At 33.9% G+C, this 27,808-nt stretch overlaps 2 protein-coding genes across 2 annotated transcripts; one reads left to right on the top strand and one right to left on the bottom strand.

Moving 5' to 3' along the window:
* The first annotated feature begins 401 nt into the window (after positions 1-401).
* LOC131643123 (uncharacterized) lies at positions 402-3,104 on the top strand. Its single transcript, XM_058913278.1, has 2 exons — positions 402-1,740; positions 1,960-3,104. Exons 1-2 carry the CDS (start codon positions 402-404, stop codon positions 3,102-3,104), a joined length of 2,484 nt encoding a protein of 827 aa, XP_058769261.1.
* Positions 3,105-3,315: 211 nt separating this feature from the next.
* LOC131643087 (V-type proton ATPase subunit E2-like) lies at positions 3,316-9,506 on the bottom strand. Its single transcript, XM_058913231.1, has 7 exons — positions 8,466-9,506; positions 4,584-4,716; positions 4,421-4,521; positions 4,172-4,328; positions 3,883-4,085; positions 3,673-3,772; positions 3,316-3,576 (listed from the first exon to the last, which is right to left on the bottom strand). The coding sequence occupies exons 1-7, from the start codon at positions 8,600-8,602 to the stop codon at positions 3,553-3,555; spliced, it is 855 nt and encodes a 284-aa protein (XP_058769214.1). The 5' UTR covers positions 8,603-9,506; the 3' UTR covers positions 3,316-3,552.
* Positions 9,507-27,808: the final 18,302 nt, after the last annotated feature.

Genomic DNA, 27,808 nt, shown 5'->3' with positions numbered 1-27,808 from the left:
GATGTCTTATATAGTAGGACATTAAACTTAACATATTACTTTCTACTAAAATGATTTGATCACTTAGAGACAGAATGTCTCACAATTTAGCATAATATTTCGCTTCACATATTATCTATGAAATATTACAATCACATAATATATATATATATATATATATATATATATATATATATATATATATATATATATATATATATATATATATATATATATATATTCTGTTTACTTTAAAACAACTAATATAATTTGTTATTTAACATAATCACTTAAAAATTAAAATAAAATAATAATTAAAAACTATTAATCAATATTTCAATTAACTTTCAAGGTTAGATCACTTATCCGATCTTTCTTTCTTTGAAGCAAATATTGCTCGTAGAACGGATGTGTCTAGTAGAATGTGGAGGAATTTGAGAATAAAAGAGAATATGCTTTTACAAAAGTCTAAATTGAAATGGTTGAAAGAGGGGGATTCCAATAGTGGTTTTTTCCATAAAGTTGTGGGGGAAAGGAGAAGGCGGAATCATATTGGTCCCATTCTATCTTCGGGACATGTGGCGGAATCGGTTGAAGAGGTGAGGGAAGTGGTGTTTAACCACTTCGGTAACAAATTTGTTGAACCGGAGGAGAATAGACCCTTGTTGGATGGAATTTCTTTTGAGATGCTTAGTAGTGAGGAAGCGGAGAATCTTGAAAAACCTTTTCTAGAGGAAGAAATTAAAGCGGCGGTTTGGGATTGTGGTGGCATGAAGAGTCCGGGGCCGGATGGGTACTCTTTTCTTTTCTTCAAAAAGTGTTGGCACATCATTAAAGAGGATCTCATCATTTTCTTTAATTATTTTTATGGCGGTTCTTTTATTACAAAGGCGATTACGTCGTCTTTCTTGACTTTAATTCCTAAGTCCAAAAATCCCATTTGCTTGGATGATTACCGTCCCATTTGTTTGGTGGGGTGCTTATATAAGGTGGTGGCAAAGCTTTTGGCGGAAAGGCTTAAAGGTGTGCTTAATTCTATAGTTTCTTCCAATCAAAGTGCTTTCGTACCCGGTAGGCAATTGTTGGATGGTGTTCTAGTGGCTAACGAGGTAGTGGATTATGCTAGAAGGGAAGGGAGCAATTGTATTCTTTTCAAAGTGGATTTTGAAAAAGCTTATGATAAGGTTAGTTGGAATTTTTTGCGCTATATTTTGTCTCGGATGGGGTTTGGTGCTAAGTGGAGGAGGTGGATGGAGTTATTGGTTTTTTCTAGTAATATGTCGGTTTTGGTCAATGGTAGTCCCACCAAAGAGTTCAAAGTCACTAGAGGATTAAGGCAAGGAGATCCTCTCTCTCCGTTCCTTTTTGTGTTAGTGGCGGAATGTCTTACGGGTCTTGTTAAAAAATCGATAGATTTGGGAGAATACCAACCTTTTGCTATTAGAGAATCTTGCAAGGTAGATATTCTCCAATTTGCGGATGACACCCTCATTGTGGGGAACGGTAGTTGGAATCATGTTTGGGCGATAAGAGCGGTTCTTCGGGCTTTCGAACTTGTTTCGGGTCTTGGCATCAATTATCACAAAAGTAAGTTAATTGGCATTAATTGCATTCCTAGTTTCTTGGAGGCGGCATCTTACTTTCTATCGTGTAAATTGGAAGATAGTAATTTTCTCTTTTTAGGGATTCCCATTGGATCCAATCCTAGGAAGGAAACCATGTGGAAGCCCCTTTTAGTGAAAATGAAGAAAAGGTTGGAAGGTTGGTCGAATCGGTACCTTAACATGGGTGGTAGAATTACTCTTCTCAAATCCGTGCTTAGTTCTTTGTGTATTTTCACTATGTCTTTTTACAAGATGCCGAGAAAAGTTGCAAAAATATTCACAAGTATTCAAAGTTCTTTTTTATGGGGTGGATCGGAAGAAAAAAGGAGAATTCATTGGTTAAGATGGGATGTTGTGACTTTACCATTGGATAAAGGCGGATTGGGTGTGAAAAATATGTTGTTGTTCAATCTAGCTCTCCTTAACAAGTGGAGGTGGCGAATCATTCAAGGGAACAATTCGATGTGGTTTAATGTGTTGAAATCGCGGTACGGTGATTTATCCTCGAAAGTGATGGGAGGGGGAACGGCTAAGGGACTTTCTTGCTCCATTTGGTGGAAGGACATTTTAAGGTTAAATTCTTCTTCTTCTCAAGATCCTTTTACTTCTTGTATAAAATATAATGTTCATAATGGTTTTAGTACCCTTTTTTGGGAATCCATTTGGTTGGAAGATTCCGCTTTAAAAGAGAGTTTTCCGACTTTGTTTCATGCTTCCCGTTTGAAGAATGTGTCGGTGGCGGCGATGGGAGGTTGGTTGGGGGGAGAGTGGCGTTGGAGTGATTTTGGGTTATCCGCGGCTTTAGTGGATATGGCGGTTCATAGGGAGGAGTTTTTGGATTTGAAAAGAAGGGTGGAGGCTTTTAGAGATTGGAAGAGTGATAAAGATTTGGTGTTTTGGTCCGGTAGTGTGGATAGGATTTTTTCGGTTGCCTCTTGCTATGCTATTTATGATAGGCTCCGTATCCCGTTTGGCCCTCCGGTAAATCATATGGAGGTTTTTGATTTTTTGTGGAACATGGATATACCTTTCAAGGTAAAAGCTTTTGGTTGGAGAATCTTCCATGATAGACTCCCATCGAAAGAACTCTTGGCTATAAGAGGTATGTCTTTTTCCTCGGATGATTCGAAGTGCATTTTTTGTGGATATTGTTCGGAAAATAGTAATCATTTATTTTTTGGTTGTTTGGTGGTGAAAAATATTTGGAGGGAGATAGCTTTTTGGGTGGGTAAAGGGGTTATTTTAGAAGAGGAGTGCCGGCCAAATTTTATGGAATGGTACCACTTTTTTCGTAGGAAAAAGATTAAGGATAGAAAGTCGGGTGTTGTTTGGATAGCTACTACATGGGTTATATGGTTGATTAGAAATGGTTCGTGTTTTCGGAAGGAACCTTGGAATGTGAACAACGCCGTTTGGAATATCAAGTTCTTGGTATGGAAATGGTCGTTTTTCGGAAAAATTACACATCCCAATTATTCATTCTATGAGTTTAGTATGAATCCTTTGTATTATCTATCGTGATTGTAATTGGTGTGTAATTTTCTCTCTTTTTGTCGGGTCTTTCCCCGTTGCTTTTGTAAGTGGGTTGGAGAACCCTTAGTTCTCCCTTTAATGATATCTTGCTTACTCAAAAAAAAAAAAAAAAAAAAAAAAAAACTTTCAAATCCGTCCGTAAATATATTTAAAATTGAAACTATGTCAAAATTCAAATAGTTGAGCTTATTATTCCCTATTGAGATAAAACATCACACATTGTTTTTTTACATTATTATTGTATATCGCTTAATTTCATAAACAATACAAATATTAAAGACACTCAGCACATAACCTTAAAACAAAATGAAACATAAAGTTAAAATGAGTGTCATTTGCTCTAATAAACTTCCAAAATAGATGGCAATGTCCCTGCCCTTCCACATGTTGATATAATTATAAGATAGAATTCAGATTTCTTTGAGTTGTTTCAACTTCAATCTAACAAACGCTTTCGAATCTGCAAGGGCATAAATAAGTCGATCAACATTAATTAACCTTTTTTACGTAAAAATTAAGATTTCTAATTGAAATAAATGTAAAATAATGAACATGCCTCAGGTAACTTCTGTCGAAAAATGACATCAAGTCGTGCATCAAGAGTACTCTCCAACACGATCTTTCCATCCTCAGAAGCCAAAACTACACCTCCAGAACTAAATAGAAATATAACCATTATGTGTTAGTATCTATATACGAAGCACAACCACATACACAGAGAGCAAACACGACACTGACACGTCGATAAATAAAAAGAATGTTATACCAAAAAGGTTCATGCGAATCCACAACACTATTTTTCGGGTGTGGAGGAAGGTAAACACGATCATCAATAGTAACCTTAGGAGATTCCACATTAGCTTTCTCTGAGTATTCCTTTTTGGCTTCATCTAGCAGTGACTCGACTAGTTTACGATCAGTCTCTCGACATCTTAGCAATAGAGATGATTCTCTCATGCGCAGTAAACCCTAAAACACATGCAATAAATTAAAAGTTGATGCATACATGAAGATAATAAGTAACTGTGTTTTATTTATCATTAACATCTTATTACCTGAATGATAATTTCTTTGATGAGTTTCTTGTATACTTTCTTATCACTTGAGATGCGTAAAAGTCCTTTTTTAGCAGCATCTTTCATAGAACTTACAACCTCATCTTGTGCTTGGAGTACTTTTATACGAGATGCATTCAACTGCATTGAGTATTCACTGCTCATACAAATACAAATACAAATATACAAAGTTTCGTAAATTTTTTCTCGTGGTTTCTAATAATTGAAATATATTAATTTAAAACTCACATCTTTCTACGAACATCGATCTGTTTGGCTTTTCGCTCGTATTCTTGTCTGATCTTCCTCTTTTCAGCTTCGAGTAATTGTAGTTTCTCAATGTTGAATTCCTATAATGAATCATAATAGTTATTGAAATTTGAATACATAAAAGAAGAAAAAAAGAACAAACCTCTTCTGCAGCAACAGATATTTCATTGGCTTTCTCTTCGGCTTCTTGGCGGATGAACCTAATCATCTGCTGGATCTGCTTTGATACATCTGCATCCTTCATCTTTTCTGCTTGAAATGGAAGTGTAACTATTCTGATTCAAAGACAATGTTGCACAAGTAACTTATGTGAGACACTGTGTTTTAAATTTAAATATGATATATGAGATGTATAATAATTAACAAAAATGTTAAATTTAAATGAGAAAATAATGAAAATATAAAGCTAATTTTTATCCTTCATCCACTTGTTTAGTCAAGAACCATATATCATTAATCTGTGCATTAGTTTCGGATTGTTGAGAGATTGGATCTTGAACAAATTTATCCTATTTTAGGAATGTTTAACAAGCAAATAAGTGGACATTTCTTGTGATTATTCTAATTGTTTTTTAGTCCACAGAAAAGCCATTTTTATTTCATCAAGAAATTGCAAGACTACATGATTTGCCACATCACTTTTTTAGATTCAAAAGTCACTACAATTAGAAAATCTCTCACTATAGTGAATTGATCATTAGTGTATTTCCATGGTTTTGGCCCATTAGATCGGTTTATAAGACTAATGTTTGTTTTGACTAATTAAGCATAATTTTATCCTTTAGTTTCCCTTTATACTCTCTCAACCTCTATCTCTTTCATCAATTTTTCTTCTTAGATTTACTTTCTCTCTCTTTTTAATATTAAAAAAAAAAGGGAAAGATAGAGAAGTGGAGAAAATGTAGAGGAAGAGTTGGTGAACAAATTTAATTCCATTTTTCTACCCTTTTGTATTTTTTAAATAAATTGATTCTTGTCAAAAAATAAATAAATAAATTGATTATGACTCAATTAGCCTCAATAGTTTGGTAATTAGGCTTCCTCGTCTTTTCAATGAAGGATACAATTCATAATTCTAGGATTTTACTATCAATATTTTTGTAAACTATATATATATATATATATATATATATATATATATATATATATATATATATATATATATATATATATATATATATATATATATATATATATATATATATATATATATATATATATATATATATATATATATATATATATATATATATATATATATATATATATATATATATATATATATATATATATATATATACTCTCTTCCAACACTAAAGCATAAAATTGATGAGAGAGGCGTTGAGATAGTAGAGGTGCACAACAATAGTGTGTGAAAACTCTAAATTTAAAAAGTGTTACAACATATCTATCATGAACTACTCAACAACTTAAAAGTTTTAGATATTTAATTATTGCTCACAATACTATAACACAAGAGTGCAAAAAATAAAAAAATAATAAAAAGTCAAATACAAATTTAAAATGTTTTTGAATGATGTATTTTCTAACACAAGAGTATAAAAAAAAAAGTCAAATACAAGTTTAAAGTATTTTTTATTGAAGCATTTTGTAATGAATAACCATAATCCATTATACATTTTTGTACTCTCTCTTCCTTTACAAAATTAAACGATGTGAGATTATTTCAATACATATGTTTTAAACAACCAACAATCTCCACATTAATTGAAAATGATACATTTGCTTTCATGTCTACATAGATAATCATATTTCTAAAGAACTATCACACTCCACCATAAAATATATAGTTACTTGAAGCTACACCACTAAAACAAATTTACACTGTCTTCACTGACAATCATAATTTAAAAAAATATGTCATTGCATCAAAAGAATGATATATTTCACTTGAAGGTAAACCACTCAAAGAAGTTTCATATGTTGAAAATCTGGCCAAAAACTTATGATGCGACTACCATGTTGATCGAAAGCTCTTCAACTATCAACATAATCTCACAACATATTTTTTGTTAATGTCAATCAATGTCCATGTGTTAGTCTTCTAACAATAGCTCATCCTTTTTTATAACGGTAAATTCCATGAGGATACACTTAACTTTTAAAAAATCTTCTCTCAAAGTGAGGGAGACATTGCTAGCATTAGACCTATAGCCATTTTCTAACACTACTCCTTTAGGATACTTATTGCTAACATGTCTAAACTTTTCATGTTTTAGACATTTCACACTTATTTCGTTGTTTTTCTTAATATAAGGCATTCATCTAGATACCAACAGTAAGTTTGATGAAATATTATCCCCACTCTTCAATCTTCTTTTTTAAGAAATAAATTTTCTAAAAACTTCTTTAAAACTCAAGGTTTCCTTCCCATATATCAACTCCGATTTAATATGCTCATAAGAAGATGGAAAAGACCATACGAGTCTCAAAGATTCGTCTTCATCAACAATTTTGACTTCAGTAGTTTCTAATTCAAAAACAATATCATTGATGACACTTAGATGATTAAATACTTTTTTTTTTCATTCATACCCAAGCTATGAAGCAACTTATTTAACAACAAACAATTTGAAATATGTTTTCCCTGATATAGCTCTTCAAGTTTCTCCTAAATCTCATTGGCTCATGGTGCTAAAATGTATGGTCTTGCTAATAGATGGGATTTTCCACTCTTATATATACAAGAATAATATCTACGGGCCTCTCGATTAATTTTGACTGTAAAATGTATGGTCGTGCTCAAATAAGTCAATATGAGATATTGATCTTATTTGTTGTTATCAAGTATACTCGGGGATCCAGAAATAAAATATTGGCTACACAAGGGTGACACATTATATGTCCTGTGTTCAATATAGATATAAGGGCAAATGAGTAATTGTACACATGTGTAGCAACCTGCCTAAAATTTAAACTTAGAGAGTCGCCACCTATTCTGAAGGGCGAATAGGAAACCCTACGCAGTATAGAGATCAGGGTAAGATACCATATTCAGGTCGAGGGAAGGTGTTAGGCACCCTCAACCCTTTCCTATTGGCTTTGAATCTAAGGACAAAGGTTTATGGCTAAAATTGAGGTTTATAGCTAAGGGGAAAATTGAGATTTTAGGGAAGGGGACTCGCCTTGTTGCCAAGTGCCTACGTACCTCCTTATGGAGGATCAGAGTCACCGTAGTTCGGGGACAGGGTTGTACGCCTTAGAATTGAATTGAATATGGTTTGAAGTTGTTTTGAAATTGTTTTGAAATGCGAATGTTCGAAGGTATTTTGAATTACCTTATCGTAGTTGTGAACATTGCAATGTTTGAAGGGATGAAAATCCGTAGTATTGTGGTTTAGTGTTTAGATGTATTTTGAGTGTTTGGGCGTACAACCCTGATTTTAATTTGTTACCATTAGTTGCAATAATCAATAGGTTTGATTACCATGGCTAACAGATTGAAGGGAGGATTGCTAACCACTATAATCGATAGATTGATTATCGCGAATAGCAAATGTGCGTATTTTAATTATCGTTACCCCTCATAATCGATAGATTCGATTACAAATAATAACGAATTTTGATGAAAGGAAAATGCTAATCATCGTAACCAATAGCTTTGGTTAAAACCATTTAGCAGAATAAATTATTTTAATTTATATTTGATTATTTAAAGGATTGATTATTACCCACCGCGATCAATTGATTTAATCGAAGCGAATGATAAATTAAACCTTATTATTATGGCTAAAAAAAGCTAATGGGATTGGACGAACCCTAATGCATTGGTAATTTTTAAAGGGGTTTTTTTGTGATTTATAATTTAAAGTAATTAAATCAATTAAGTCGAATAATCGACATAATCGAATAATCGGAGAATATAATCGGAAAATAGTTCTAAATATTTATAAACCTAATCCTAATTAGAAAATAACAATAAATTATATACATGTTAATATATAGTTAATATATAATTAAACAATTACAAATAACATATAAATAATGCAAAAATAATATAAACCTGGTGGTGATTCTGTGTGGCGCCCCTTTGATGATCCATGGTGCACCTACGCTCCTAGGGCGTTTGATCTTGTTTGCTGGTTGTCCAATGGCCCAGATCTGAGGATGCATTGTATGTGTATGGAGGCGTGTGTACATGACCTGAAAACAAATGTTTTGCTAAAAAAGAAAGGAAAAAACGCCCTGGGTCGGATTCGAACCCAGGTAATGAAGATTGCTTGTTCTCACCCTTGGCCAACCGAACTGGATTTGCACGCTGGTTATACAATGAAACGAAATAAATATATAAAAAAAATCACGTTAAAGGAACAAAAAAATGATTTTCGCGCCCAGCCATTCATCCTCTTCCTCACGTTTTTTCTGCAGATTAAAAAAACCTTTGGCAACGGTTTTGGCATGTTACTGTAGGCCTGTAAATCAACAAAATCACCAATACATAATATAAATCCCAGAGAAAACCATGAATCAACTCGAAATCATTCCCTGAGCATGGCTATAACAATAACTTCTCCCAATTTTGTCCGGTTTACAAAGCCCCAATTCGAAGCTTTGTCAACCTAACAATGGTGTTTCTTCACTCTTGTAACCAAACTTCAATTAATCTATATAGAAAGCTCCGAAATCACGTCCAGAACACAAACACACAAACAAATTATATTAATCGTGCACGAATCATTGAATTTGACTTTGAAGAAAAAAAGAATAAACCGTGACTATGGGGCGCGGTTCTGAGTGTTCTAATTGATGGTGGAGATTGCAATAGCTCCAGAGCAATATCAGAAACGTGTTTTAGCGTTTTATTTGTCTCGAGAACCTCTCTATCCTCCAAAACGTATTTGAGTTTTCTTCCTTTTTTGAAGTTTTTTTCGTTGGTTTTGATTCTTGGAGGCGGCCAGACCTCCTCTTTCTGTCCGCAATTCTTGTACATATATATGACAGCATCCTAGGTTAACCCAATTAATTCTTGATCGAATCAAATTGAGATTTGTTGCAATTTTGGTTTTGAAGATTTGAAGAGATATTGGAAAGCCTGCAAACGTGAACAAATCCAATTTTTCCAATTTGATTTATTTTTTTTCATTTTAATAACCTAATAATAATAATAACTAATAATAGTAAATAACATAATAATAATTTTAATAAGAATATATATAATTACTAAAACCTAATAAAAATAATAAACCTAATTAATCCTAATACTAATCCTATTAATATTAACAATAATAAAAATTAAAAATGTTAAATGCTAATAGTTAGTCATGATAAAATAATAATAATCGAAACAAATGTTAGTAAAACCCCAAAATACCCCCACGAATGATAAACCCTTGTAATAATCAGGTCCAGCATTTGGGTCCTGAACATCTGTTAATTATGCTTTTGTTTTAACTCAACCTGATTCATAAGAGAGCGGGTTTGACAATAGAAATGTCAAACCCCATGACTTTTAATTTTGAACCTTGATGGATTAACAGACGTAGATTTGATCGGGCAAATTTTGGGGTATGACAGCTGCCCCTGTTCAATCTTCTTAAACCTGAAGAGATGGATAGGCACGTCTGCCTATCGTGATCTAAAGGTAGAAGATGATTGAACACTGAAGTGCCCTAAAATTTGCATTTGTCGGGAAAAGTTCCGTGGGAGATGGGCTTACAGATGCCACCTAAGGTAAATACCCCTTTTTCCTTGGATGTGAAGCAGATGCTTTTGAAAGGAACCATTGTGTTTTGGTTGTAGCACGGCCTAAAAGGCAACCTGAATTTCATGCAATGTCATGACGCATGCGATGTATGATGCAATGAGCTTCTCAAAATAAATGAGAGCGATGTATGTATATGCATTATGTATGAATGAGGTATGTTAGTTGGATGATGCATGATTGTTAGTTGAAGTTAGTAACTTTGGAAAAGAAAAATATAACCTTGCTTGAAATTTTGAAGAAGATCACTGCCGAGGGACTAACGTGATAAACCCAATTGAAGAAATGTTTGAGAAACCTTGTGATCAGGGAAAGTAAATCCCTATTTGCAAAGAGACGTAGCTTTATATCACTGCCAGGGGACTAACGTGATATTAATCAGCGAGATGATTTGAAGGAGATCACTACCAAGGGACTAACGTGATGAATGCTGTGTAGAAGATAATTAACTTGCAGTAGTGCTAGAGGGTTTACAGTTCGTAGGTAACCCACTTACTATAGTTCTAGTAAGTCGTCGCGGTTGGTATACCCACTCCCTATCGTAGTTTGAGTAAGTCTGTCGTAGATGGTGTGGCCCACTTACCATAGCTCTGGTAAGTCGTCGCGGTCGATCACACCTACTTACTATCGTAGTTGGAGTGAGCTTATCGTAGATGGTAGGGCCCACTTACTATAGTTCTAGTAAGTCGTCGCAGTTAGTTATACCTGCTTGCTATCGTAGTTGGAGTAAGCTTATCGTAGACGGTATGACCCACTTACTATAGTTCTAGTAAGTCGTCGCAGTTAGCCATACCTGCTTACTATCGTAGTTGGAGTAAGCTTATCGTAGATGGTATGACCCACTTACTATAGTTCTAGTAAGTCGTCGCAGTTAGCCATACCTGCTTACTATCGTAGTTGGAGTAAGCTTATCGTAGATGGTATGACCCACTTACTATAGTTCTAGTAAGTCGTCGCAGTTAGCCATACCTGCTTACTATCGTAGTTGGAGTGAGTTTATCGTAGATGGTAAGGTCCACTTACTATTCAGTAAGTCGTCGCGGTTGACCATACCTACTCACTATCGTAGTTGGAGTAAGCTTACCGTAGACGGTATGACCCACTTACTATAGTTCTAGTAAGTCGTCGCAGTTAGCCATACCTGCTTACTATCGTAGTTTTGATTAATCCCCAAAAGGATCACTTGCTATAGCTCTAGCAAGCTCACCTGCACCAATGGGATCCACTTGCCCTGGTTCGGACAAATTTACCTGCATAGAAGATTGTTTTCCTGTATGAAAAGGATTCACCTGTTTTGGAGACTCACGACTATAGGGTCGGAGAAAATACACCTTTCACAACACGAGGGTTGGAGACTAGGCTTTTGTAGTGTGATTTGTATTTTGATGTAATAGTCAGACGGGAACTGACTACCAGACGGGAACTGGATTTAATGATTTTCCAGGACGAGAACTGGACTTTGAACTGGTTTGGATTGCCAATAAAAATTGGGCTTTTGTGATATGTATATGCTAATGCTAATGCATATGCATGTATGCTAATGCTGATGCAATCCCATGGTTTTATCTCCTCAAACCCATTGAACTTGTTTATTTCATGCTTGCACTTATACCCTGACTATGCTTATGCTGGCTTTGTAATGTTTATGTATGCTTATGCTTATGCGTATGTTTGGTTGACGTAATGAGTGGAACGAAGTAATGTCTTCTGTAAGATTACCTGAAAAGGTCTTTTTGGAATGGAAGTGAATGTTTGTCTTGAAGAAGACTATCTGAAATGATTTATCGAAATGGTAGCAATTTGTCTTAGAGAAAACCACCTGTAAAGGCTCTTAGAGTAGATAGAAATTTGTCTTAAAGAAGACCGCCTGAAAAAGTTCTTAGCAAGGAATGAAGAATGTCTTTAAAGACGACTACCTGAAGAGGTCGAAAGATGTCTTGAAGAAGACTACCTGAAGAGGTTCCTGAGAAGGATGATGGATTGTTTTTGAAAAAGACTACTTGAAAAGGTACCTAGGACAAGAATGTCTCGAAGAAGACTACCTAAACAGGTGCTTAGAAGAAAAATGTCTTGAAGAAGACTACCTCAAAAGGTACTTGGAAAAAGAAATGTCTTAAAAAGACTACCTGAAAAGGTGCTTAGAAAAAGAATGTCTTGAAGAAGACTACCTCAAAAGGTACTTGGAAAAAGAAATGTCTTAAAAAGACTACCTGAAAAGGTGTTTAGAAAAAGAATGTCTTGAAGAAGACTACCTCAAGAGGTACTTAGAAAGGTAATGTCCTGAAGAAGACTGCCTGAAAAGGAACTTAGAAAAGAAATGTCTTGAAAAAAGACTACCTAAAGAGGTTCTTGGAAATGGTGATAGTTTGTCTTGCATAAGACAGCTTGAGGAAACTCCTAGAAAGGATCGTGAGATTCGTCTTAAAGAAGACCACATGAAGAATTACGGTGTAATGTATCAACCAATGTATGTAATGCGTGATTTGTATGTATTTGTGTGATGCTCCAATGGTAGGTTATTAATAACCAACGCGTATATAGTTCGCTGGAGTTGCAGGTCTGTTTGCTAGGATGGGGTGTGATGCTAGCGCGATTTCCCAATACCTGTTTTGTTTGAGCTCGGAAGATCTTAGTTAGGAGAAAGATTTGTTCGATGTTGTAAAGTGCGAGAACGCCTTTTTCCTTTTGTTGTGTGTCTTGCGGATTTGATATCCATTGCCCCAGTATTTTCATGGAGAAAGATGCTTATGAAGGAAGTGCCCCAGGGAATAGCCTTGTCATATGCTTCGATTTTTAGATTGAAGGGTGTGCCCCTGATCTCCAGGTCATGGAAGGTTATCCATAGTGTTCTATCCTTTGAATTTGAATTCTTCCCATGTCTGACATGCCCCTGTTTGAGATTGCTTTGAGATGTGCCCCAAGTCGATTGAACCTTAGGAAGACTGCCCCTAGTTAATAGGATGTTCGATTGTATGCCCCTGTGCTCCTTGAAATTTTTGCCCCTGTATAGGAGAACCCTCTAGATGTGGTTCCCCCGACTCCAAGGTATTTATTAGAAATGATCACCTTTGATTAAACCAATTTCGAGATTTCCTCAATGCTAAGTGTATACTCGTAGATGGTGTTGTACCTTTTGAGAAGTAGCTCCAATGGAATGCGTATGCAAGTTTTGAAATCGAAGTCCGTTATGAATTAGGACTGGATGGTTTTGAAAAGAATGCTTGAAGAAGCATAGTGATTAGAATTAGTTTTAACAAACATAGGAGTCAGTACAATAAATTCCTGCTTAATATGCTTTCGTAGTTAACCTTGCCTCAATTAGGACTTTTAAATGTTGTAACTTGGCCTGGTTCATGTTTTAAGAAACAATGGATATAAGGCTCAAAATTTTATTTATCCTACCCCTTTCTCCTTGATGTTCTCCAGATCCTAAAAATTCGCCTAATCCAATGGATGTGCTTTGTTTGCAAGAGAATCGTTTCAGTTTCGATGTTGAGCAGAAGCCTTAGTAGAGATCCAAACTTTGATGACATATGTTGTGAAGATCCAAGCATTGATGTGAAGCTTTGATGGTTTAGCAGTCACAAGATTATCCTTTGTATTTCGCCTTTGTTTTTATCCCTTATTTTTGCATGAACCAATTCCTTTGAATTTGATCCATCGGGATGCCCTGAATTTTGCCTAAGTCATTTGGTTTGTTTTCATGGAATAAAAAAAATTCCATTTTGACTTAGCGGGCGTTTTTCTTTTGAATGCTCCTTTTGAGATTTGATCCTTGGATATTGAACATTGTGACTACTATGTCGACTTTGATTTGCAAGCTTCGACTTTGATACTTCCTCGATCCTGAATGATGTATTGAGGAAGAAAATTGTTGTGAATGTTATCTCCGTTGCATCCTCAATCTTGGACGAATGCGAGGAAGAAGGCATGCTTGAACCTTTTGTTTTGCTTGATCCTTATGCTTGAACCTTTGCTTGGATTGACTGATTCTCTTGGCAACCAAAATGCATCATTGAATTAGTTGACATCTACCCTGCCCCTGGTTAAAATGAAGGTTTATTTGACAAAGTAGAAACAAACTCCAACTCCTGGCTCGAGGGGTAACTAGGGATTAACATCCTTATATCTCCACTGTTTGGGAAATGAAACAATGCCTGTACATCCTCGGCTCGGTCTTACTTTGAAAGCATATGTTTAGCTGGACTTAGTTATTTGTATTCGTCATTCTCCCTCAAGTTTGTTAATAATTGAAAGTTGAAATTGAAATAGAATAGAAGGGTGCGAGTGAAGAGTCGTAGTGGTGAGCGAATGGAGCGAATGAATTGATTTCAAAACATGCATGAATATTTTATTGAATTACTATTCGAAAGGTACAACGTTTTACATCAAACAGCATTTTGTGATCGTAGGGTTTACAATTTTGACATGATAAACATCTATTAATCCTAGGGACAATCTCCTTTGTTGATCCATTGACCTTGTTTCACTCCTTAGTTCTTTAGACTTGTAGAAGTGGAGGATAACCTCGAATTCTCTTTGGGCACGTCAAACCTGTCAGGAATAAACTATTAGCATGGGTTTTCGTCGTTTCGGAACTTCATGAGTTTCCTTAGACTGAACCTCTTTTGCTTTTTCTCAGGATAGTATCACACCATTTGCAACCTTCAACGTTTGTAAATTAATGAAGAAAATCTATGACCCTTTCTCCCTTGGCGTGGAGTTAACACAGGTCGCCTTCCCTTCATAGTAGTCATGCATCTTTGTTCAGGATTTTGCCCCAGTTGGACTAATCCTTGCCCCCAGGTTATCGTAGAGCGTCCGTGTAAGTTTGTTATGTTCGTAGATGAACCCCTTATGATTAGATACATCTTGAGTGTGTCTATGAGGGAACTCTTTGTTGAACTAATCCTTGCTCGATGACAACCTTTATTGTATTTATAATTCTGTTATGACAAGGCATGGACATGCGGCTAGCATGGTGAAAGACATCCTCTTTTCTTTAGCAAGACTAAGATCTTTTATTCTCCTTGCTCCATAGTCTACGATCCTTTGATTTTTTTTTTTTTTTGAAGTTTCGGGAAACCGGCTAGCATGGTAAGTGTGGATGCGGGCGAAGATGCAAATGTAAATGCATGAATGCATGAAAATGCAAATGTACGCGTACGCGAGAGACTCCTTATATTGTAACTCCGTGTATGCAATGCAGACGAGTGACACGTAATCCTAGGGATAGCCTTAGAGGCGACATTAGACCCTATTGAAATTCTTGCGAGATAGACGTTATGACATGCCAATGGAAATCCCTTAGATTCGGGAGTATGTAGAAGGTAGCGGCTGGTAACCGTTCAAGACAGTCACCAAGTCTCATGACCTTCGAGAGGTCGCTCGACGTGTACTTACGAAGTTGTCCCTCGTGGGAAGGTTCTCTATGCGGAACACAACCTATCTAAGGACGATATTGGATGAAGAGAAATCCCTTATAGGTTAGGGATGAAAGATGTATAAATGGAAATCCAAACCCTACAAGTTAGAGGGTGCGTGGGAACAAACACGGGTTGACCGTTCAAGACAATTACCAGCTCTCATGGCCATCGTGAAGCCAATCGACGTGCGTTAATGAGGATGTCCTTCAGGAGAAGGACACGTTATTGTAGAAACACATGAACGTAAAAGAAAATCCCTATGGGCTAGGGGGTTCGTAGAAACAAGCACCGAGTGACCGTTCGAGACAATCCCTATATCTCATGGCCATCGAGAGGCCAATCGACGTGCGTTAATAGAAATCTCCTTCGTGGGAAGGACACGTAGTTGTAAAAAATACAAAGGTATGAAAGGGAAATCCCTACGGGCTAGGGAGTACATAGATGATGACGTCCTTCGTGGGAAAGACGTTGTCTTAGAAGTTAGAATCCCTACAGGCTAGGGAACACGTAGGGATACCTGCAAAATTGAAACGTATAGACATTCGAAGTATATAAATTGCAAACATATAATGAGCACAAAAGCACAAAAGTACTAAGTTCATAGGTTCGACGTAGGGGGCTCTAGGGAGCCAACCTTTTTATGGGAGTGTTCTAGAAGGTCTCATGGGGTCGTTCGTAGCCTCCGAGACTTTTTGTCTCTTCGGATTTTAGAACAACTCATTTTATCCATGAGGTTCGAATTTTTGGGGTAGGTTCCCGGAGAGATCAGCTAAGTATCCAGTCCAGCCCTCCACAAAGTCAAGCTTCGTTTTGGACCTTTCCAAATACCTAACCCACTCCGAGTGGAGTTATCAGTGAGACTCGTAAGGCGATTCATGTCCCCTTTTGGTCTCAAAGTTAACTCCCACACTTAGGTTTAACAACAATTTTATATATCCCAAAAGATGCAATAGACATAAAAATATTCATTTAAATAAATATTTAATTAAATTGCTATAAATGAATGAACCTTAAGATAGGTAAATAAATAAATAAATTTAAATTTAAATATTTAAAAACTAACCTCGAAATCCAGCCGCTTATAGTTTAGACAATGTATTAAAGCAGCAAATATTTAAAAATATATATTCACAAATAAATGAATAACAAAAAATTAAAAAATAGCTATTTACAAAAATAAATAAACCCTAATTTTTGGCGTATTAGCCAAACCCTAAAATTTCGCCAAGAACCTAAACCATTTGCCACAAACCTAAACCTAAACCCTCTCAAGCCTTAGGAGCATAGTAATTCACCGTTAAGTGTATCCCCAGCAGATGTCGCCAGCTGTAGCAACCTGCCTAAAATTTAAACTTAGAGAGTCGCCACCTATTCTGAAGGGCGAATAGGAAACCCTACGCAGTATAGAGATCAGGGTAAGATACCATATTCAGGTCGAGGGAAGGTGTTAGGCACCCTCAACCCTTTCCTATTGGCTTTGAATCTAAGGACAAAGGTTTATGGCTAAAATTGAGGTTTATAGCTAAGGGGAAAATTGAGATTTTAGGGAAGGGGACTCGCCTTGTTGCCAAGTGCCTACGTACCTCCTTATGGAGGATCAGAGTCCGTAGTTCGGGGACAGGGTTGTACGCCTTAGAATTGAATTGAATATGGTTTGAAGTTGTTTTGAAATTGTTTTGAAATGCGAATGTTCGAAGGTATTTTGAATTACCTTATCGTAGTTGTGAACATTGCAATGTTTGAAGGGATGAAAATCCGTAGTATTGTGGTTTAGTGTTTAGATGTATTTTGAGTGTTTGGGCGTACAACCCTGATTTTAATTTGTTACCATTAGTTGCAATAATCAATAGGTTTGATTACCATGGCTAACAGATTGAAGGGAGGATTGCTAACCACTATAATCGATAGATTGATTATCGCGAATAGCAAATGTGCGTATTTTAATTATCGTTACCCCTCATAATCGATAGATTCGATTACAAATAATAACGAATTTTGATGAAAGGAAAATGCTAATCATCGTAACCAATAGCTTTGGTTAAAACCATTTAGCAGAATAAATTATTTTAATTTATATTTGATTATTTAAAGGATTGATTATTACCCACCGCGATCAATTGATTTAATCGAAGCGAATGATAAATTAAACCTTATTATTATGGCTAAAAAAAGCTAATGGGATTGGACGAACCCTAATGCATTGGTAATTTTTAAAGGGGTTTTTTTGTGATTTATAATTTAAAGTAATTAAATCAATTAAGTCGAATAATCGACATAATCGAATAATCGGAGAATATAATCGGAAAATAGTTCTAAATATTTATAAACCTAATCCTAATTAGAAAATAACAATAAATTATATACATGTTAATATATAGTTAATATATAATTAAACAATTACAAATAACATATAAATAATGCAAAAATAATATAAACCTGGTGGTGATTCTGTGTGGCGCCCCTTTGATGATCCATGGTGCACCTACGCTCCTAGGGCGTTTGATCTTGTTTGCTGGTTGTCCAATGGCCCAGATCTGAGGATGCATTGTATGTGTATGGAGGCGTGTGTACATGACCTGAAAACAAATGTTTTGCTAAAAAAGAAAGGAAAAAACGCCCTGGGTCGGATTCGAACCCAGGTAATGAAGATTGCTTGTTCTCACCCTTGGCCAACCGAACTGGATTTGCACGCTGGTTATACAATGAAACGAAATAAATATATAAAAAAAATCACGTTAAAGGAACAAAAAAATGATTTTCGCGCCCAGCCATTCATCCTCTTCCTCACGTTTTTTCTGCAGATTAAAAAAACCTTTGGCAACGGTTTTGGCATGTTACTGTAGGCCTGTAAATCAACAAAATCACCAATACATAATATAAATCCCAGAGAAAACCATGAATCAACTCGAAATCATTCCCTGAGCATGGCTATAACAATAACTTCTCCCAATTTTGTCCGGTTTACAAAGCCCCAATTCGAAGCTTTGTCAACCTAACAATGGTGTTTCTTCACTCTTGTAACCAAACTTCAATTAATCTATATAGAAAGCTCCGAAATCACGTCCAGAACACAAACACACAAACAAATTATATTAATCGTGCACGAATCATTGAATTTGACTTTGAAGAAAAAAAGAATAAACCGTGACTATGGGGCGCGGTTCTGAGTGTTCTAATTGATGGTGGAGATTGCAATAGCTCCAGAGCAATATCAGAAACGTGTTTTAGCGTTTTATTTGTCTCGAGAACCTCTCTATCCTCCAAAACGTATTTGAGTTTTCTTCCTTTTTTGAAGTTTTTTTCGTTGGTTTTGATTCTTGGAGGCGGCCAGACCTCCTCTTTCTGTCCGCAATTCTTGTACATATATATGACAGCATCCTAGGTTAACCCAATTAATTCTTGATCGAATCAAATTGAGATTTGTTGCAATTTTGGTTTTGAAGATTTGAAGAGATATTGGAAAGCCTGCAAACGTGAACAAATCCAATTTTTCCAATTTGATTTATTTTTTTTCATTTTAATAACCTAATAATAATAATAACTAATAATAGTAAATAACATAATAATAATTTTAATAAGAATATATATAATTACTAAAACCTAATAAAAATAATAAACCTAATTAATCCTAATACTAATCCTATTAATATTAACAATAATAAAAATTAAAAATGTTAAATGCTAATAGTTAGTCATGATAAAATAATAATAATCGAAACAAATGTTAGTAAAACCCCAAAATACCCCCACGAATGATAAACCCTTGTAATAATCAGGTCCAGCATTTGGGTCCTGAACATCTGTTAATTATGCTTTTGTTTTAACTCAACCTGATTCATAAGAGAGCGGGTTTGACAATAGAAATGTCAAACCCCATGACTTTTAATTTTGAACCTTGATGGATTAACAGACGTAGATTTGATCGGGCAAATTTTGGGGTATGACAACATGATCATTATTATAGAAATGTTATGTCAGATCACAAGACATTCTCGTCACTTGGGTAGCAATGATGTATTGCTAGATACTGCTCACTGTTTGATTTAATATTATTTCCAACGTTATGATAACCTACATGGTCACACGCATAAAGTACTTATAGTGGAATGAATGATTAAATTAAATAAAATTTAGTTTAAGTATGTGTTAATAGTATTTAAATTATTTAATATATATCTACACATATATAATTTATTTGATTAAATATGATTTAATTAAATAAATGAGAATTGACAGCTAATTAAATTAAATGTGCTTTAGTTTAATTATTTTATTTATTTAAAAGAGTTTAATCAAATATCAATAAGATTGATGTTAATTTTGGAAAAGTCCAAAATAAAGAGTATTAAGGTTTTAGTAGCTCTCTATAAATAGAGAAGCTCTTTCCTCTCCAATTTTAGTTTCTGTTTTTGTCATTCTTAGAAAATGGCTAGCATCGCCTTCCACTTTGTTCTTGTGTGGACTTAGTAGAGATGATGGTATATTCCATGTTGTGATTAAAGTTAAATCATACTTCAAGAGGTATTCCGATAATCCTAATTATGTTTAGTTTATAATTAATGATTTAATCAAAATCCGTTCATCGAGATTGTTCCGCTAAGAGGATCAATTTTGTTTTGAAAAACCCGTCTTAAACGGGAATTCAAAAAATGAATTTCGTCTTGATAGCTTTGTTACAGTTCATCTCTAGGTGAACTGATCACACATTACCATTTTATAAACTATTAAGATAGGAGACCAGTTTGAATGGACACTAGAATGTTAAATCGCCTTTGCCAAACTTAAAGAGATATCATCGAATCCACCCATTTTAAGTTTCCCTTATCTCCTCGGGATTTGGTTTTACAGTCTATCTTTTTCATTTTGATTTTCTTTATCATTTTAATTAACCGAGTCTCTTCTAAGTTAGATTTTGTGCATATCTTAGAATATATTAAAATTCATGATATCGTATTTTGCATGCATAAAATCAAAAGCTTAGGTAAAATTTGATGCAAAATGGTTCGAGTCAAATTATTCAAATACTTGGGGTCATGAAATGCCCGAATGCGTGATTCATATCATACTAACTTTAGATTCAATTGTCCACTTCAATTTTCTTACAAAAATAATTTTTTAGAAGGGTGATTCGAATCAAGGTTATGCATGATTCGAATCAATAAATGAATGTGAAATTAAGTTTTGCTTCTACCAGCATAATTCGAATCATAGGTTTCGCTGATTCAAATCAGGAGTGAGCGTGATTCGAATCACATTAAAGGTTGATTCAAATCAATAATTCATCTCAAATTTTGGATTTCGGTTATGTTACTGTGATTTGAATCTCTAAATTATTTGACTCGAATCACTAAATCAAATGTTCAAAAACTTAGTTTTAAGTTCTTGATTCAAATCATTTCCTCATTCGACTTGGATCATACCATTTACTAATTACTCAAATTAAAAGGGTGTTTTTACGCCTTTTTAGTGCCATTCTCAAGCACATATAAATCTCTCTCTCTACCCACAATACATCACAGCTTTGAATTATTTTCAAAAATATTGAAATCTACTTTCAAATAATGCTTTTCATAATTTTTATTGCATCTAAATTCATCTTTAACCTATAGCAAGATTACCATGTTTTGGTTGGTTCTCAATTATTAGGAATTTTGATATCTATTATAGACGAGGTTCATTAGTTGTTAATGTTTGTGAAGTTTTTGAGTTGCAGATTATTGCAAGTGTAGAAGCAAGTAAAATATTTATCGTCTCCATAGGAACTGGTTGTGTTTCAAACACCATTCAGTAGTTTCTATGACTTAAAGAATGGTTTATCAAATTTTGATGGTTTATGAACATTGATATGATGTAAAGTAAAATAATAGAAAATAAAATGAACTTTCGTGTTTAATAGTTATGAAAACTTGATGGAGTTATGTTTCATCATCTTGTCCTTATGTATGGTCGTGATCAGTAATTTGAAATTCTAATTAGCTATTATTATCACCCATCGTTCTCGTTGTAGCTCATATATGAGTCAACAACGTGAGATCAACTGTTTTACCTAATAAACGATCTCCTACCCTATTAACTAATTCGATAGCTTTGATAATTCAAACAGATACATGACCTAAATCTATTTCTAGAGTTTAGCATATCCAATAGAGATGAAAAATTTGGATCTAGTAATGACTAGTACATTTCAAATATAAAGTCAAACCATGAAAATATGTCTTAGGTAGCTAATCCAAAACAAGCATTACAAACGAAGAATTCATCAATACTAAAGCATAAAAAGAATGACATAGAATGTCATGATCACACTTGATACATGAGCATTCGGATGACTACATGTAACCCCAACAGAAAAGAAATTAGCTACGCTTACTAATTGTATATTTACATTTAGGCCCTATAAGAAAGACTTTGAAAAGCCTTTGTTATCAATTCCTTATACAAAACTTTCTCCGATTTTCCTCTCTTTTCCTCTCCTATTATGTTTTTGGTATACAATGAACTTCTCTCACTATCTACCAAGCAAAGTACTAATTTACACCAAGTTTTTTTCAACTAAACTAACTGAATCTCTATTTATAGGGTACAAATCTTCCATTCTTGCTAAGTGGGGGCTCATAGCTTGCTCAGCGCTCATACTTTATTCTCCTTTAAGATAAAAACATCTCATCCTACAAGTTGTCTTTGTCGTTTAGATTTGCTTAGTGCACCTCCAACCTCACTTAGCAATCAATTCCTTCATTGCCCATGATGTAACTTACCCCTTAAATCATGAACCATCATACCTCGCTTATTGCACTTGTTATTGGACTAAGCGAGTTATGTTTCTTAGACTTGAAGTTACTTGGCTCTGAAGTTATCTTTTGACGTCTTTGCCCATTTAGCGAGACTTTGTTCTTGGCTCAACAAGCTTTGATGCTTATTTTAGTGGTTTTTAGTGTTTTCTTGATTCTTTTTATATGTACTTAATGAATACACAATTAAAAATTTCACACAAGTGTTTTATCGTGTTTTAATGATAACTTGAGGGTTTTCATTGATTGCTTACAGAATAAGTTAAGAAGCACTTATGTATTTTACGTATTTTTGTAAATTATCAACTCACCCCAATTTATGTTTTTGTTTGTCTTCAAACAAAATTAATACAAATGGTTCAAAAAAATTTCAATATGCATTGGTCATGTAAGGTCTCAAAACTTGATCAAGAAGTTTTTGAAAGAGCTTTGAACTATGACATGATTTTCTTAAAATGCAAGTTCATTATAAACATTATAAGCATCCATAAGCCGTAGCATGAAGATAAGAAATTTGTTTTACCAAAGTATAATTTTAAAACATGTTCAAATCAAATGTCAATTATTCCCCAGAATCACGATCTCGCTATGTCTCACTCAAATGGTTAGTGTTTCCCTCATTTATCAGACAATACATCACAAGACATATAATCAGTCATGGGTCAATAAAATCTTTTATTTTTGGTTGTAACGTGGCCGAGCCTAGCAGATAAAAGAGCAATATTTATGTTTCCCTTTATTTTTCAAAAGATCTCTTTTCTTTTCCACCTAAAATTTTATTATTTTGGTGATTTCTTATTTTTGTATAGGCTTTAACATTTTTTTACTTTTCTTTTCTTTCTTTTTGATTTTAAAAGTGCTTTTTTTTTTCTTTTTGATCACAATCACTATTTACTACTTTTTTTTGTTCTTTTTCAAAACCATTCTTTCTCTCCAACTTTATCATTTCGAAAATCCTTGAATTTTTAATGCTACCCTATCTTTAAGAAAAAGTATTAAAATTGTTTTAATTTTAAAATTTGCTAAAGGTTGTATTTTTTCAAAAACAAAATTTTTCATGTAAAAACTCAAAGGAGTTGTTAAATGATCACACCCTCACAAGATAGATTTTATGGTAAAGTAGTTTTCCACTCAGAAAGAAAATAATGCCTTGATCATATCCATGAAGTCATATATTAAAACATGAGGTATACATTCATTTATGTACTTTTTCAAAAAATTTCCAAACTTGAAAAAAAAACCTTTATAACTTTATTGATTCTAAATTTAGGTAATTAAATTAGGAGTCCTTGCAATATGACTCGAGTATCGCTTTCCTAAACTACATTTTTATCGTTTTTTACTTGTGTACTATTACATATCAAATTGGCGTCATTGTCAGAGACTCTCTAATAATATTAACCAATTTTAGAATCCTAGTTTTAGAGTCTTATTAGAACTCCTATTTCTTTTTGTTGATTTTCAGGGTTGTAGTCTAGTGGTAAGTATTTCATCCTGTCAAATAGGTGACATGTGAGCTACAGTTTTGACCCTAAAAATCCTAAATTCTTCTGTTTAAATTAATTTTTAATTTTTCACATTTTTGAAAAATAATCCAAAAAAATCATGTTATCATTATTTTATTTTTAGAAAATTTTGGTGTTATGTTTATAAATTTTAGATTTTATTTTAATTATTTTTTTCCATTTTGATTTTAGTAAAATGGATACCGTTGGGATTTTGTGTTATTGTTCACTCAAACTTTATTTGATTTTGATAGTGAATTTACTGACATAATATAGCTGAACCTCGAAAAACTTTAAGATAACTTACTGCACCTAATGTCACTTATCATGCATTGTGTATTGAATATCCTAAAATTGTTGGATCACTTAAACTTAAATCTGGCTTGATAAACTTGTTCTCAAAGTTTAATGGTCTTGCAGGTGAGGATCCTCATAAGCACTCGAGAAAATTCAAGTTGTGTGTAATGAAGCTCGAGGGAGTCACAGAGGACCGTATAAACGAATACTACCTATTGGTTGAAACTTCTTATATGCTGCTAGTGGATGGACACTTGTCGGTTAAGACCCTAAAAGTGGCAAAGCTTTGATTAAAAATATGTCACTTAACTCTCAGCAGTTCATAGCCAAAAACAATTCAACATTATTGACAAAAAAACTGAGATTCAATATTTTTCTACTTCCAAAAAAAAAGAAGCCATTTCACCTGCACATTTGGAACTTTTACCTAGAGGAGAATGCCCTTTGATCCTATCACTTTCCAACGATGCATGGTTAGTATTTTTTCTAATTTCTTTGAAAATTGCATTGAAGTGTTTATGGAAGATTTCACTGTGTATGATTACTCTTTTTGTGCATGTTGGAATAGTTTGGATAAAGAGGAATCATACACAGTGAAATCATTCACAAACACTTAATGCAATTTTCAACGAAATTAGAAAAAATACTAATCATGAGCTCAACAAAGGTTTGTGAAAATCAGACAACAAAATCTCCACAGAGGTTCTTGAGCTCAACTTGTGTAAAATCTCTGCTCGGTTCTAAAATTAGTCCGTTTAAAATCTTGTGCATGGTTCTTAAGCTAAGACTGTATAAAAGCTATGTTAGATTCTGAGATCTTCCTGTGTCAAAATCTCAAAAAAAGGTTTAGAGATTATCATGTGTAAAAAATCTAACAAGATTCATGAGCTCAGCCAGGTGTGAAAGCTTCATTTAGTTAGGATGTTAATGTGTAAAACTCCATCTTTGTTTGATTTTTCACATATATAAAATCTTAGTTTGGTTTGAAGGATAGTCAATCAAAAGTCCAAGTTTTTTTGTAAGAAGATTAGTGGGCAAATATATAAAAAGTTGACACAAGACATATTGGAAACTCTCAAGATAAAATTCTTGGGGAGAGGATTAGATCACCTTCATTTAGATCGAACCTCTATAATTTGATGGTGTATTCCTCTTTCCCTTATCTCTTTTATTTTTCAATTATTTTTTTCCTTTGTTTTTCCATATGTCTTATTTTTTTGTTTGTTTTTCAAACAATTTTAAACTATGATTTTCTCAAAGATTTTGTTTTTAATCAAAGATTTTCAAACCTTCACAACTCACCCTTCTCCCCCTTCTTGTTTTTGGAATCACATGTCTAATATGAAGTTAATCTAATAATAAAGTCAGATATAAAGATGGAAAATTCCAAAAACAGGGGCTCGAGAAGAATGCAACAACGTCAAAGGGCGATTTAATAATGTCAATTGTTGCTTCACTAAATATCAACAAGGACTTATGAGACAAGTATTTTGGATAGACCTACCTTTTAAATGGGTTTTTCACATGCCAGATCTAAAGTGACAGATGACCTTATATTTAAAGAATTGTATGAATTCGATGTCTTCTATGAGCGTAGAAAAACACTAAAGGCCAATGTGTTCACATAACTCATAGTAGAAATGGTCCTGATTGCGATTGAACCAACTGCTACGTAGAGCGTGTTCATTAAAGGGTCACCCAATAATAGGTAAAATGGTACTGATCTCATATTGGAAAACTGCGCCAGTCTCATCTTGGAAAACGACATCGATTCGATAATCAAAGTATCTTTACGCTCTTAATTAAGTAATATATAATAACTTTTCATTAAATTTTTTATCGTCTTCTCCAGTATTATATAAGGCATACGATAAACGTGACAAGATCTTGAAATCTGGAAGGAGAAGCCACATTTGGCACATCCTCTCTCTATCTATAGCTAGCCACTCTAGAACGTAGGCGGTGGATCCTCTAATACGCCAGCCTCGAACTAAATTCTCACATTGGGGCATGAAAAAAGACATAAAATGATGAAATCAAGTTATTAGAGACATAAAATGATGAAACAAAATCATTGGATACATAGAACGATTAAAAAAATCATTGAAGACTAAATGATGAAATAAAATCATTCAAGACTAAATGATGAAATAAAATCATCCACAAAGATAAACTATGAATCAAAATCATAGGCGCAGGGAAGGAAAAACAACATCAATCATAAAGCCAGGTCAAAAGATAATATTCATAAAATGTTTACAATTACACACCGTGAGCCCGCTGTGAAGACCAAGACGACAAACAAAGGAAACCATGTAATCTGATCAAATCTTCACATCATATGAGGGCCTAATCCAAAACACAATCACTGAGTTGCTAAATATTATATGCGCCCTCGATTAAGGTGCAAACACTCAATATTTACTGTATGATGATTGTCCAGTGCTAGATTTAATCAAATGGTCTCTCACATCTCACTCTAAGGCATTGGGTGATTCTAAGTGCCCCTATATATAAAGATTGTCACGTACTGATCACAACTACTATCCCACTCTAACTCACATCACCATTTTTTTCTCAGCCCGTTGACTTGAGTATTGAAGTGCTAACCTTTTAATTCTTCCCATTTCCGTTGTATAAGAAAACACTTGATGTCACTCAATCGAATTCACATCTTCATATCCATCATTTATGGTTCCAGTATGAAACTATTTCCAATAATATACAATACAAACTAAACTATTAAACCATTTACCATACAATTAATATTCTAAATATCAAAATTTAATACAAAAGTATAAATTGATATAAATGCTAAGGGTTCCAGCGTCCTATATTTTGTAATTAGAAAAATTCAAACACATATTCAAATTAAGTTAAAGTGGAGTTTTCCGTCAAATTTAGGATGATTTAAGGTTGGATTTGTAGATAGAAATTTTGTTGTCATATCTATTTAGATATTGTATTCCAAAGGTCGTTCGAATTTTGAATTTAAATTTCGTTAGAACTATGATTTCGATTCTAGTGTTGAAGCAAACATCCATGCCAATGTGACCATTGACATGTTTTTGTATCTAATAATTGCCAAAATGTTAGATTTATAAATTTAAAAAAAATCCAAATAAAAAATAAAAACCTAAATTTTGAACTTTGTTAAACACTTGCAGCAACATTGATACAAATTCTATAAAAACTTAGAAACAGTCCACACTTTCCTCCTAAATAAAAGCCACACCACATCACCATCTAGTATACCAGTAGCAACCGAGAATCATGCTAAGAAAAACAAAAACACCTTATTTGGTGTTAAACCTCACATTGGTTTCGGATACATTTAAAAACACTACTATATATGATACCATGACAATAAATAAATAAATAAATAAATAAATCTGAAACAAAATTGATACATTAAAAATCAAATCAAAATTGTTCTAACAAAATGTGTACACTGATGAACACTACATTTGGGAGAGAATTCTCAATAAATCTAATTCCTTATTCCAATAAACAAAAAAATAACTATAATAAAAAAAAAAACTTAAATAGACTAATCTTTCTGCAGTTTATGTACAGATCAGATCAGTGTAAAAAATGTGATCTTACTCTTTCTAAAAGCCTAACAA

Source organism: Vicia villosa, unplaced genomic scaffold (assembly GCF_029867415.1).
Source record: "Vicia villosa cultivar HV-30 ecotype Madison, WI unplaced genomic scaffold, Vvil1.0 scaffold7, whole genome shotgun sequence".
Taxonomy (NCBI): domain Eukaryota; kingdom Viridiplantae; phylum Streptophyta; class Magnoliopsida; order Fabales; family Fabaceae; genus Vicia; species Vicia villosa.
This window is presented reverse-complemented; position numbering and strand designations above follow the sequence as displayed.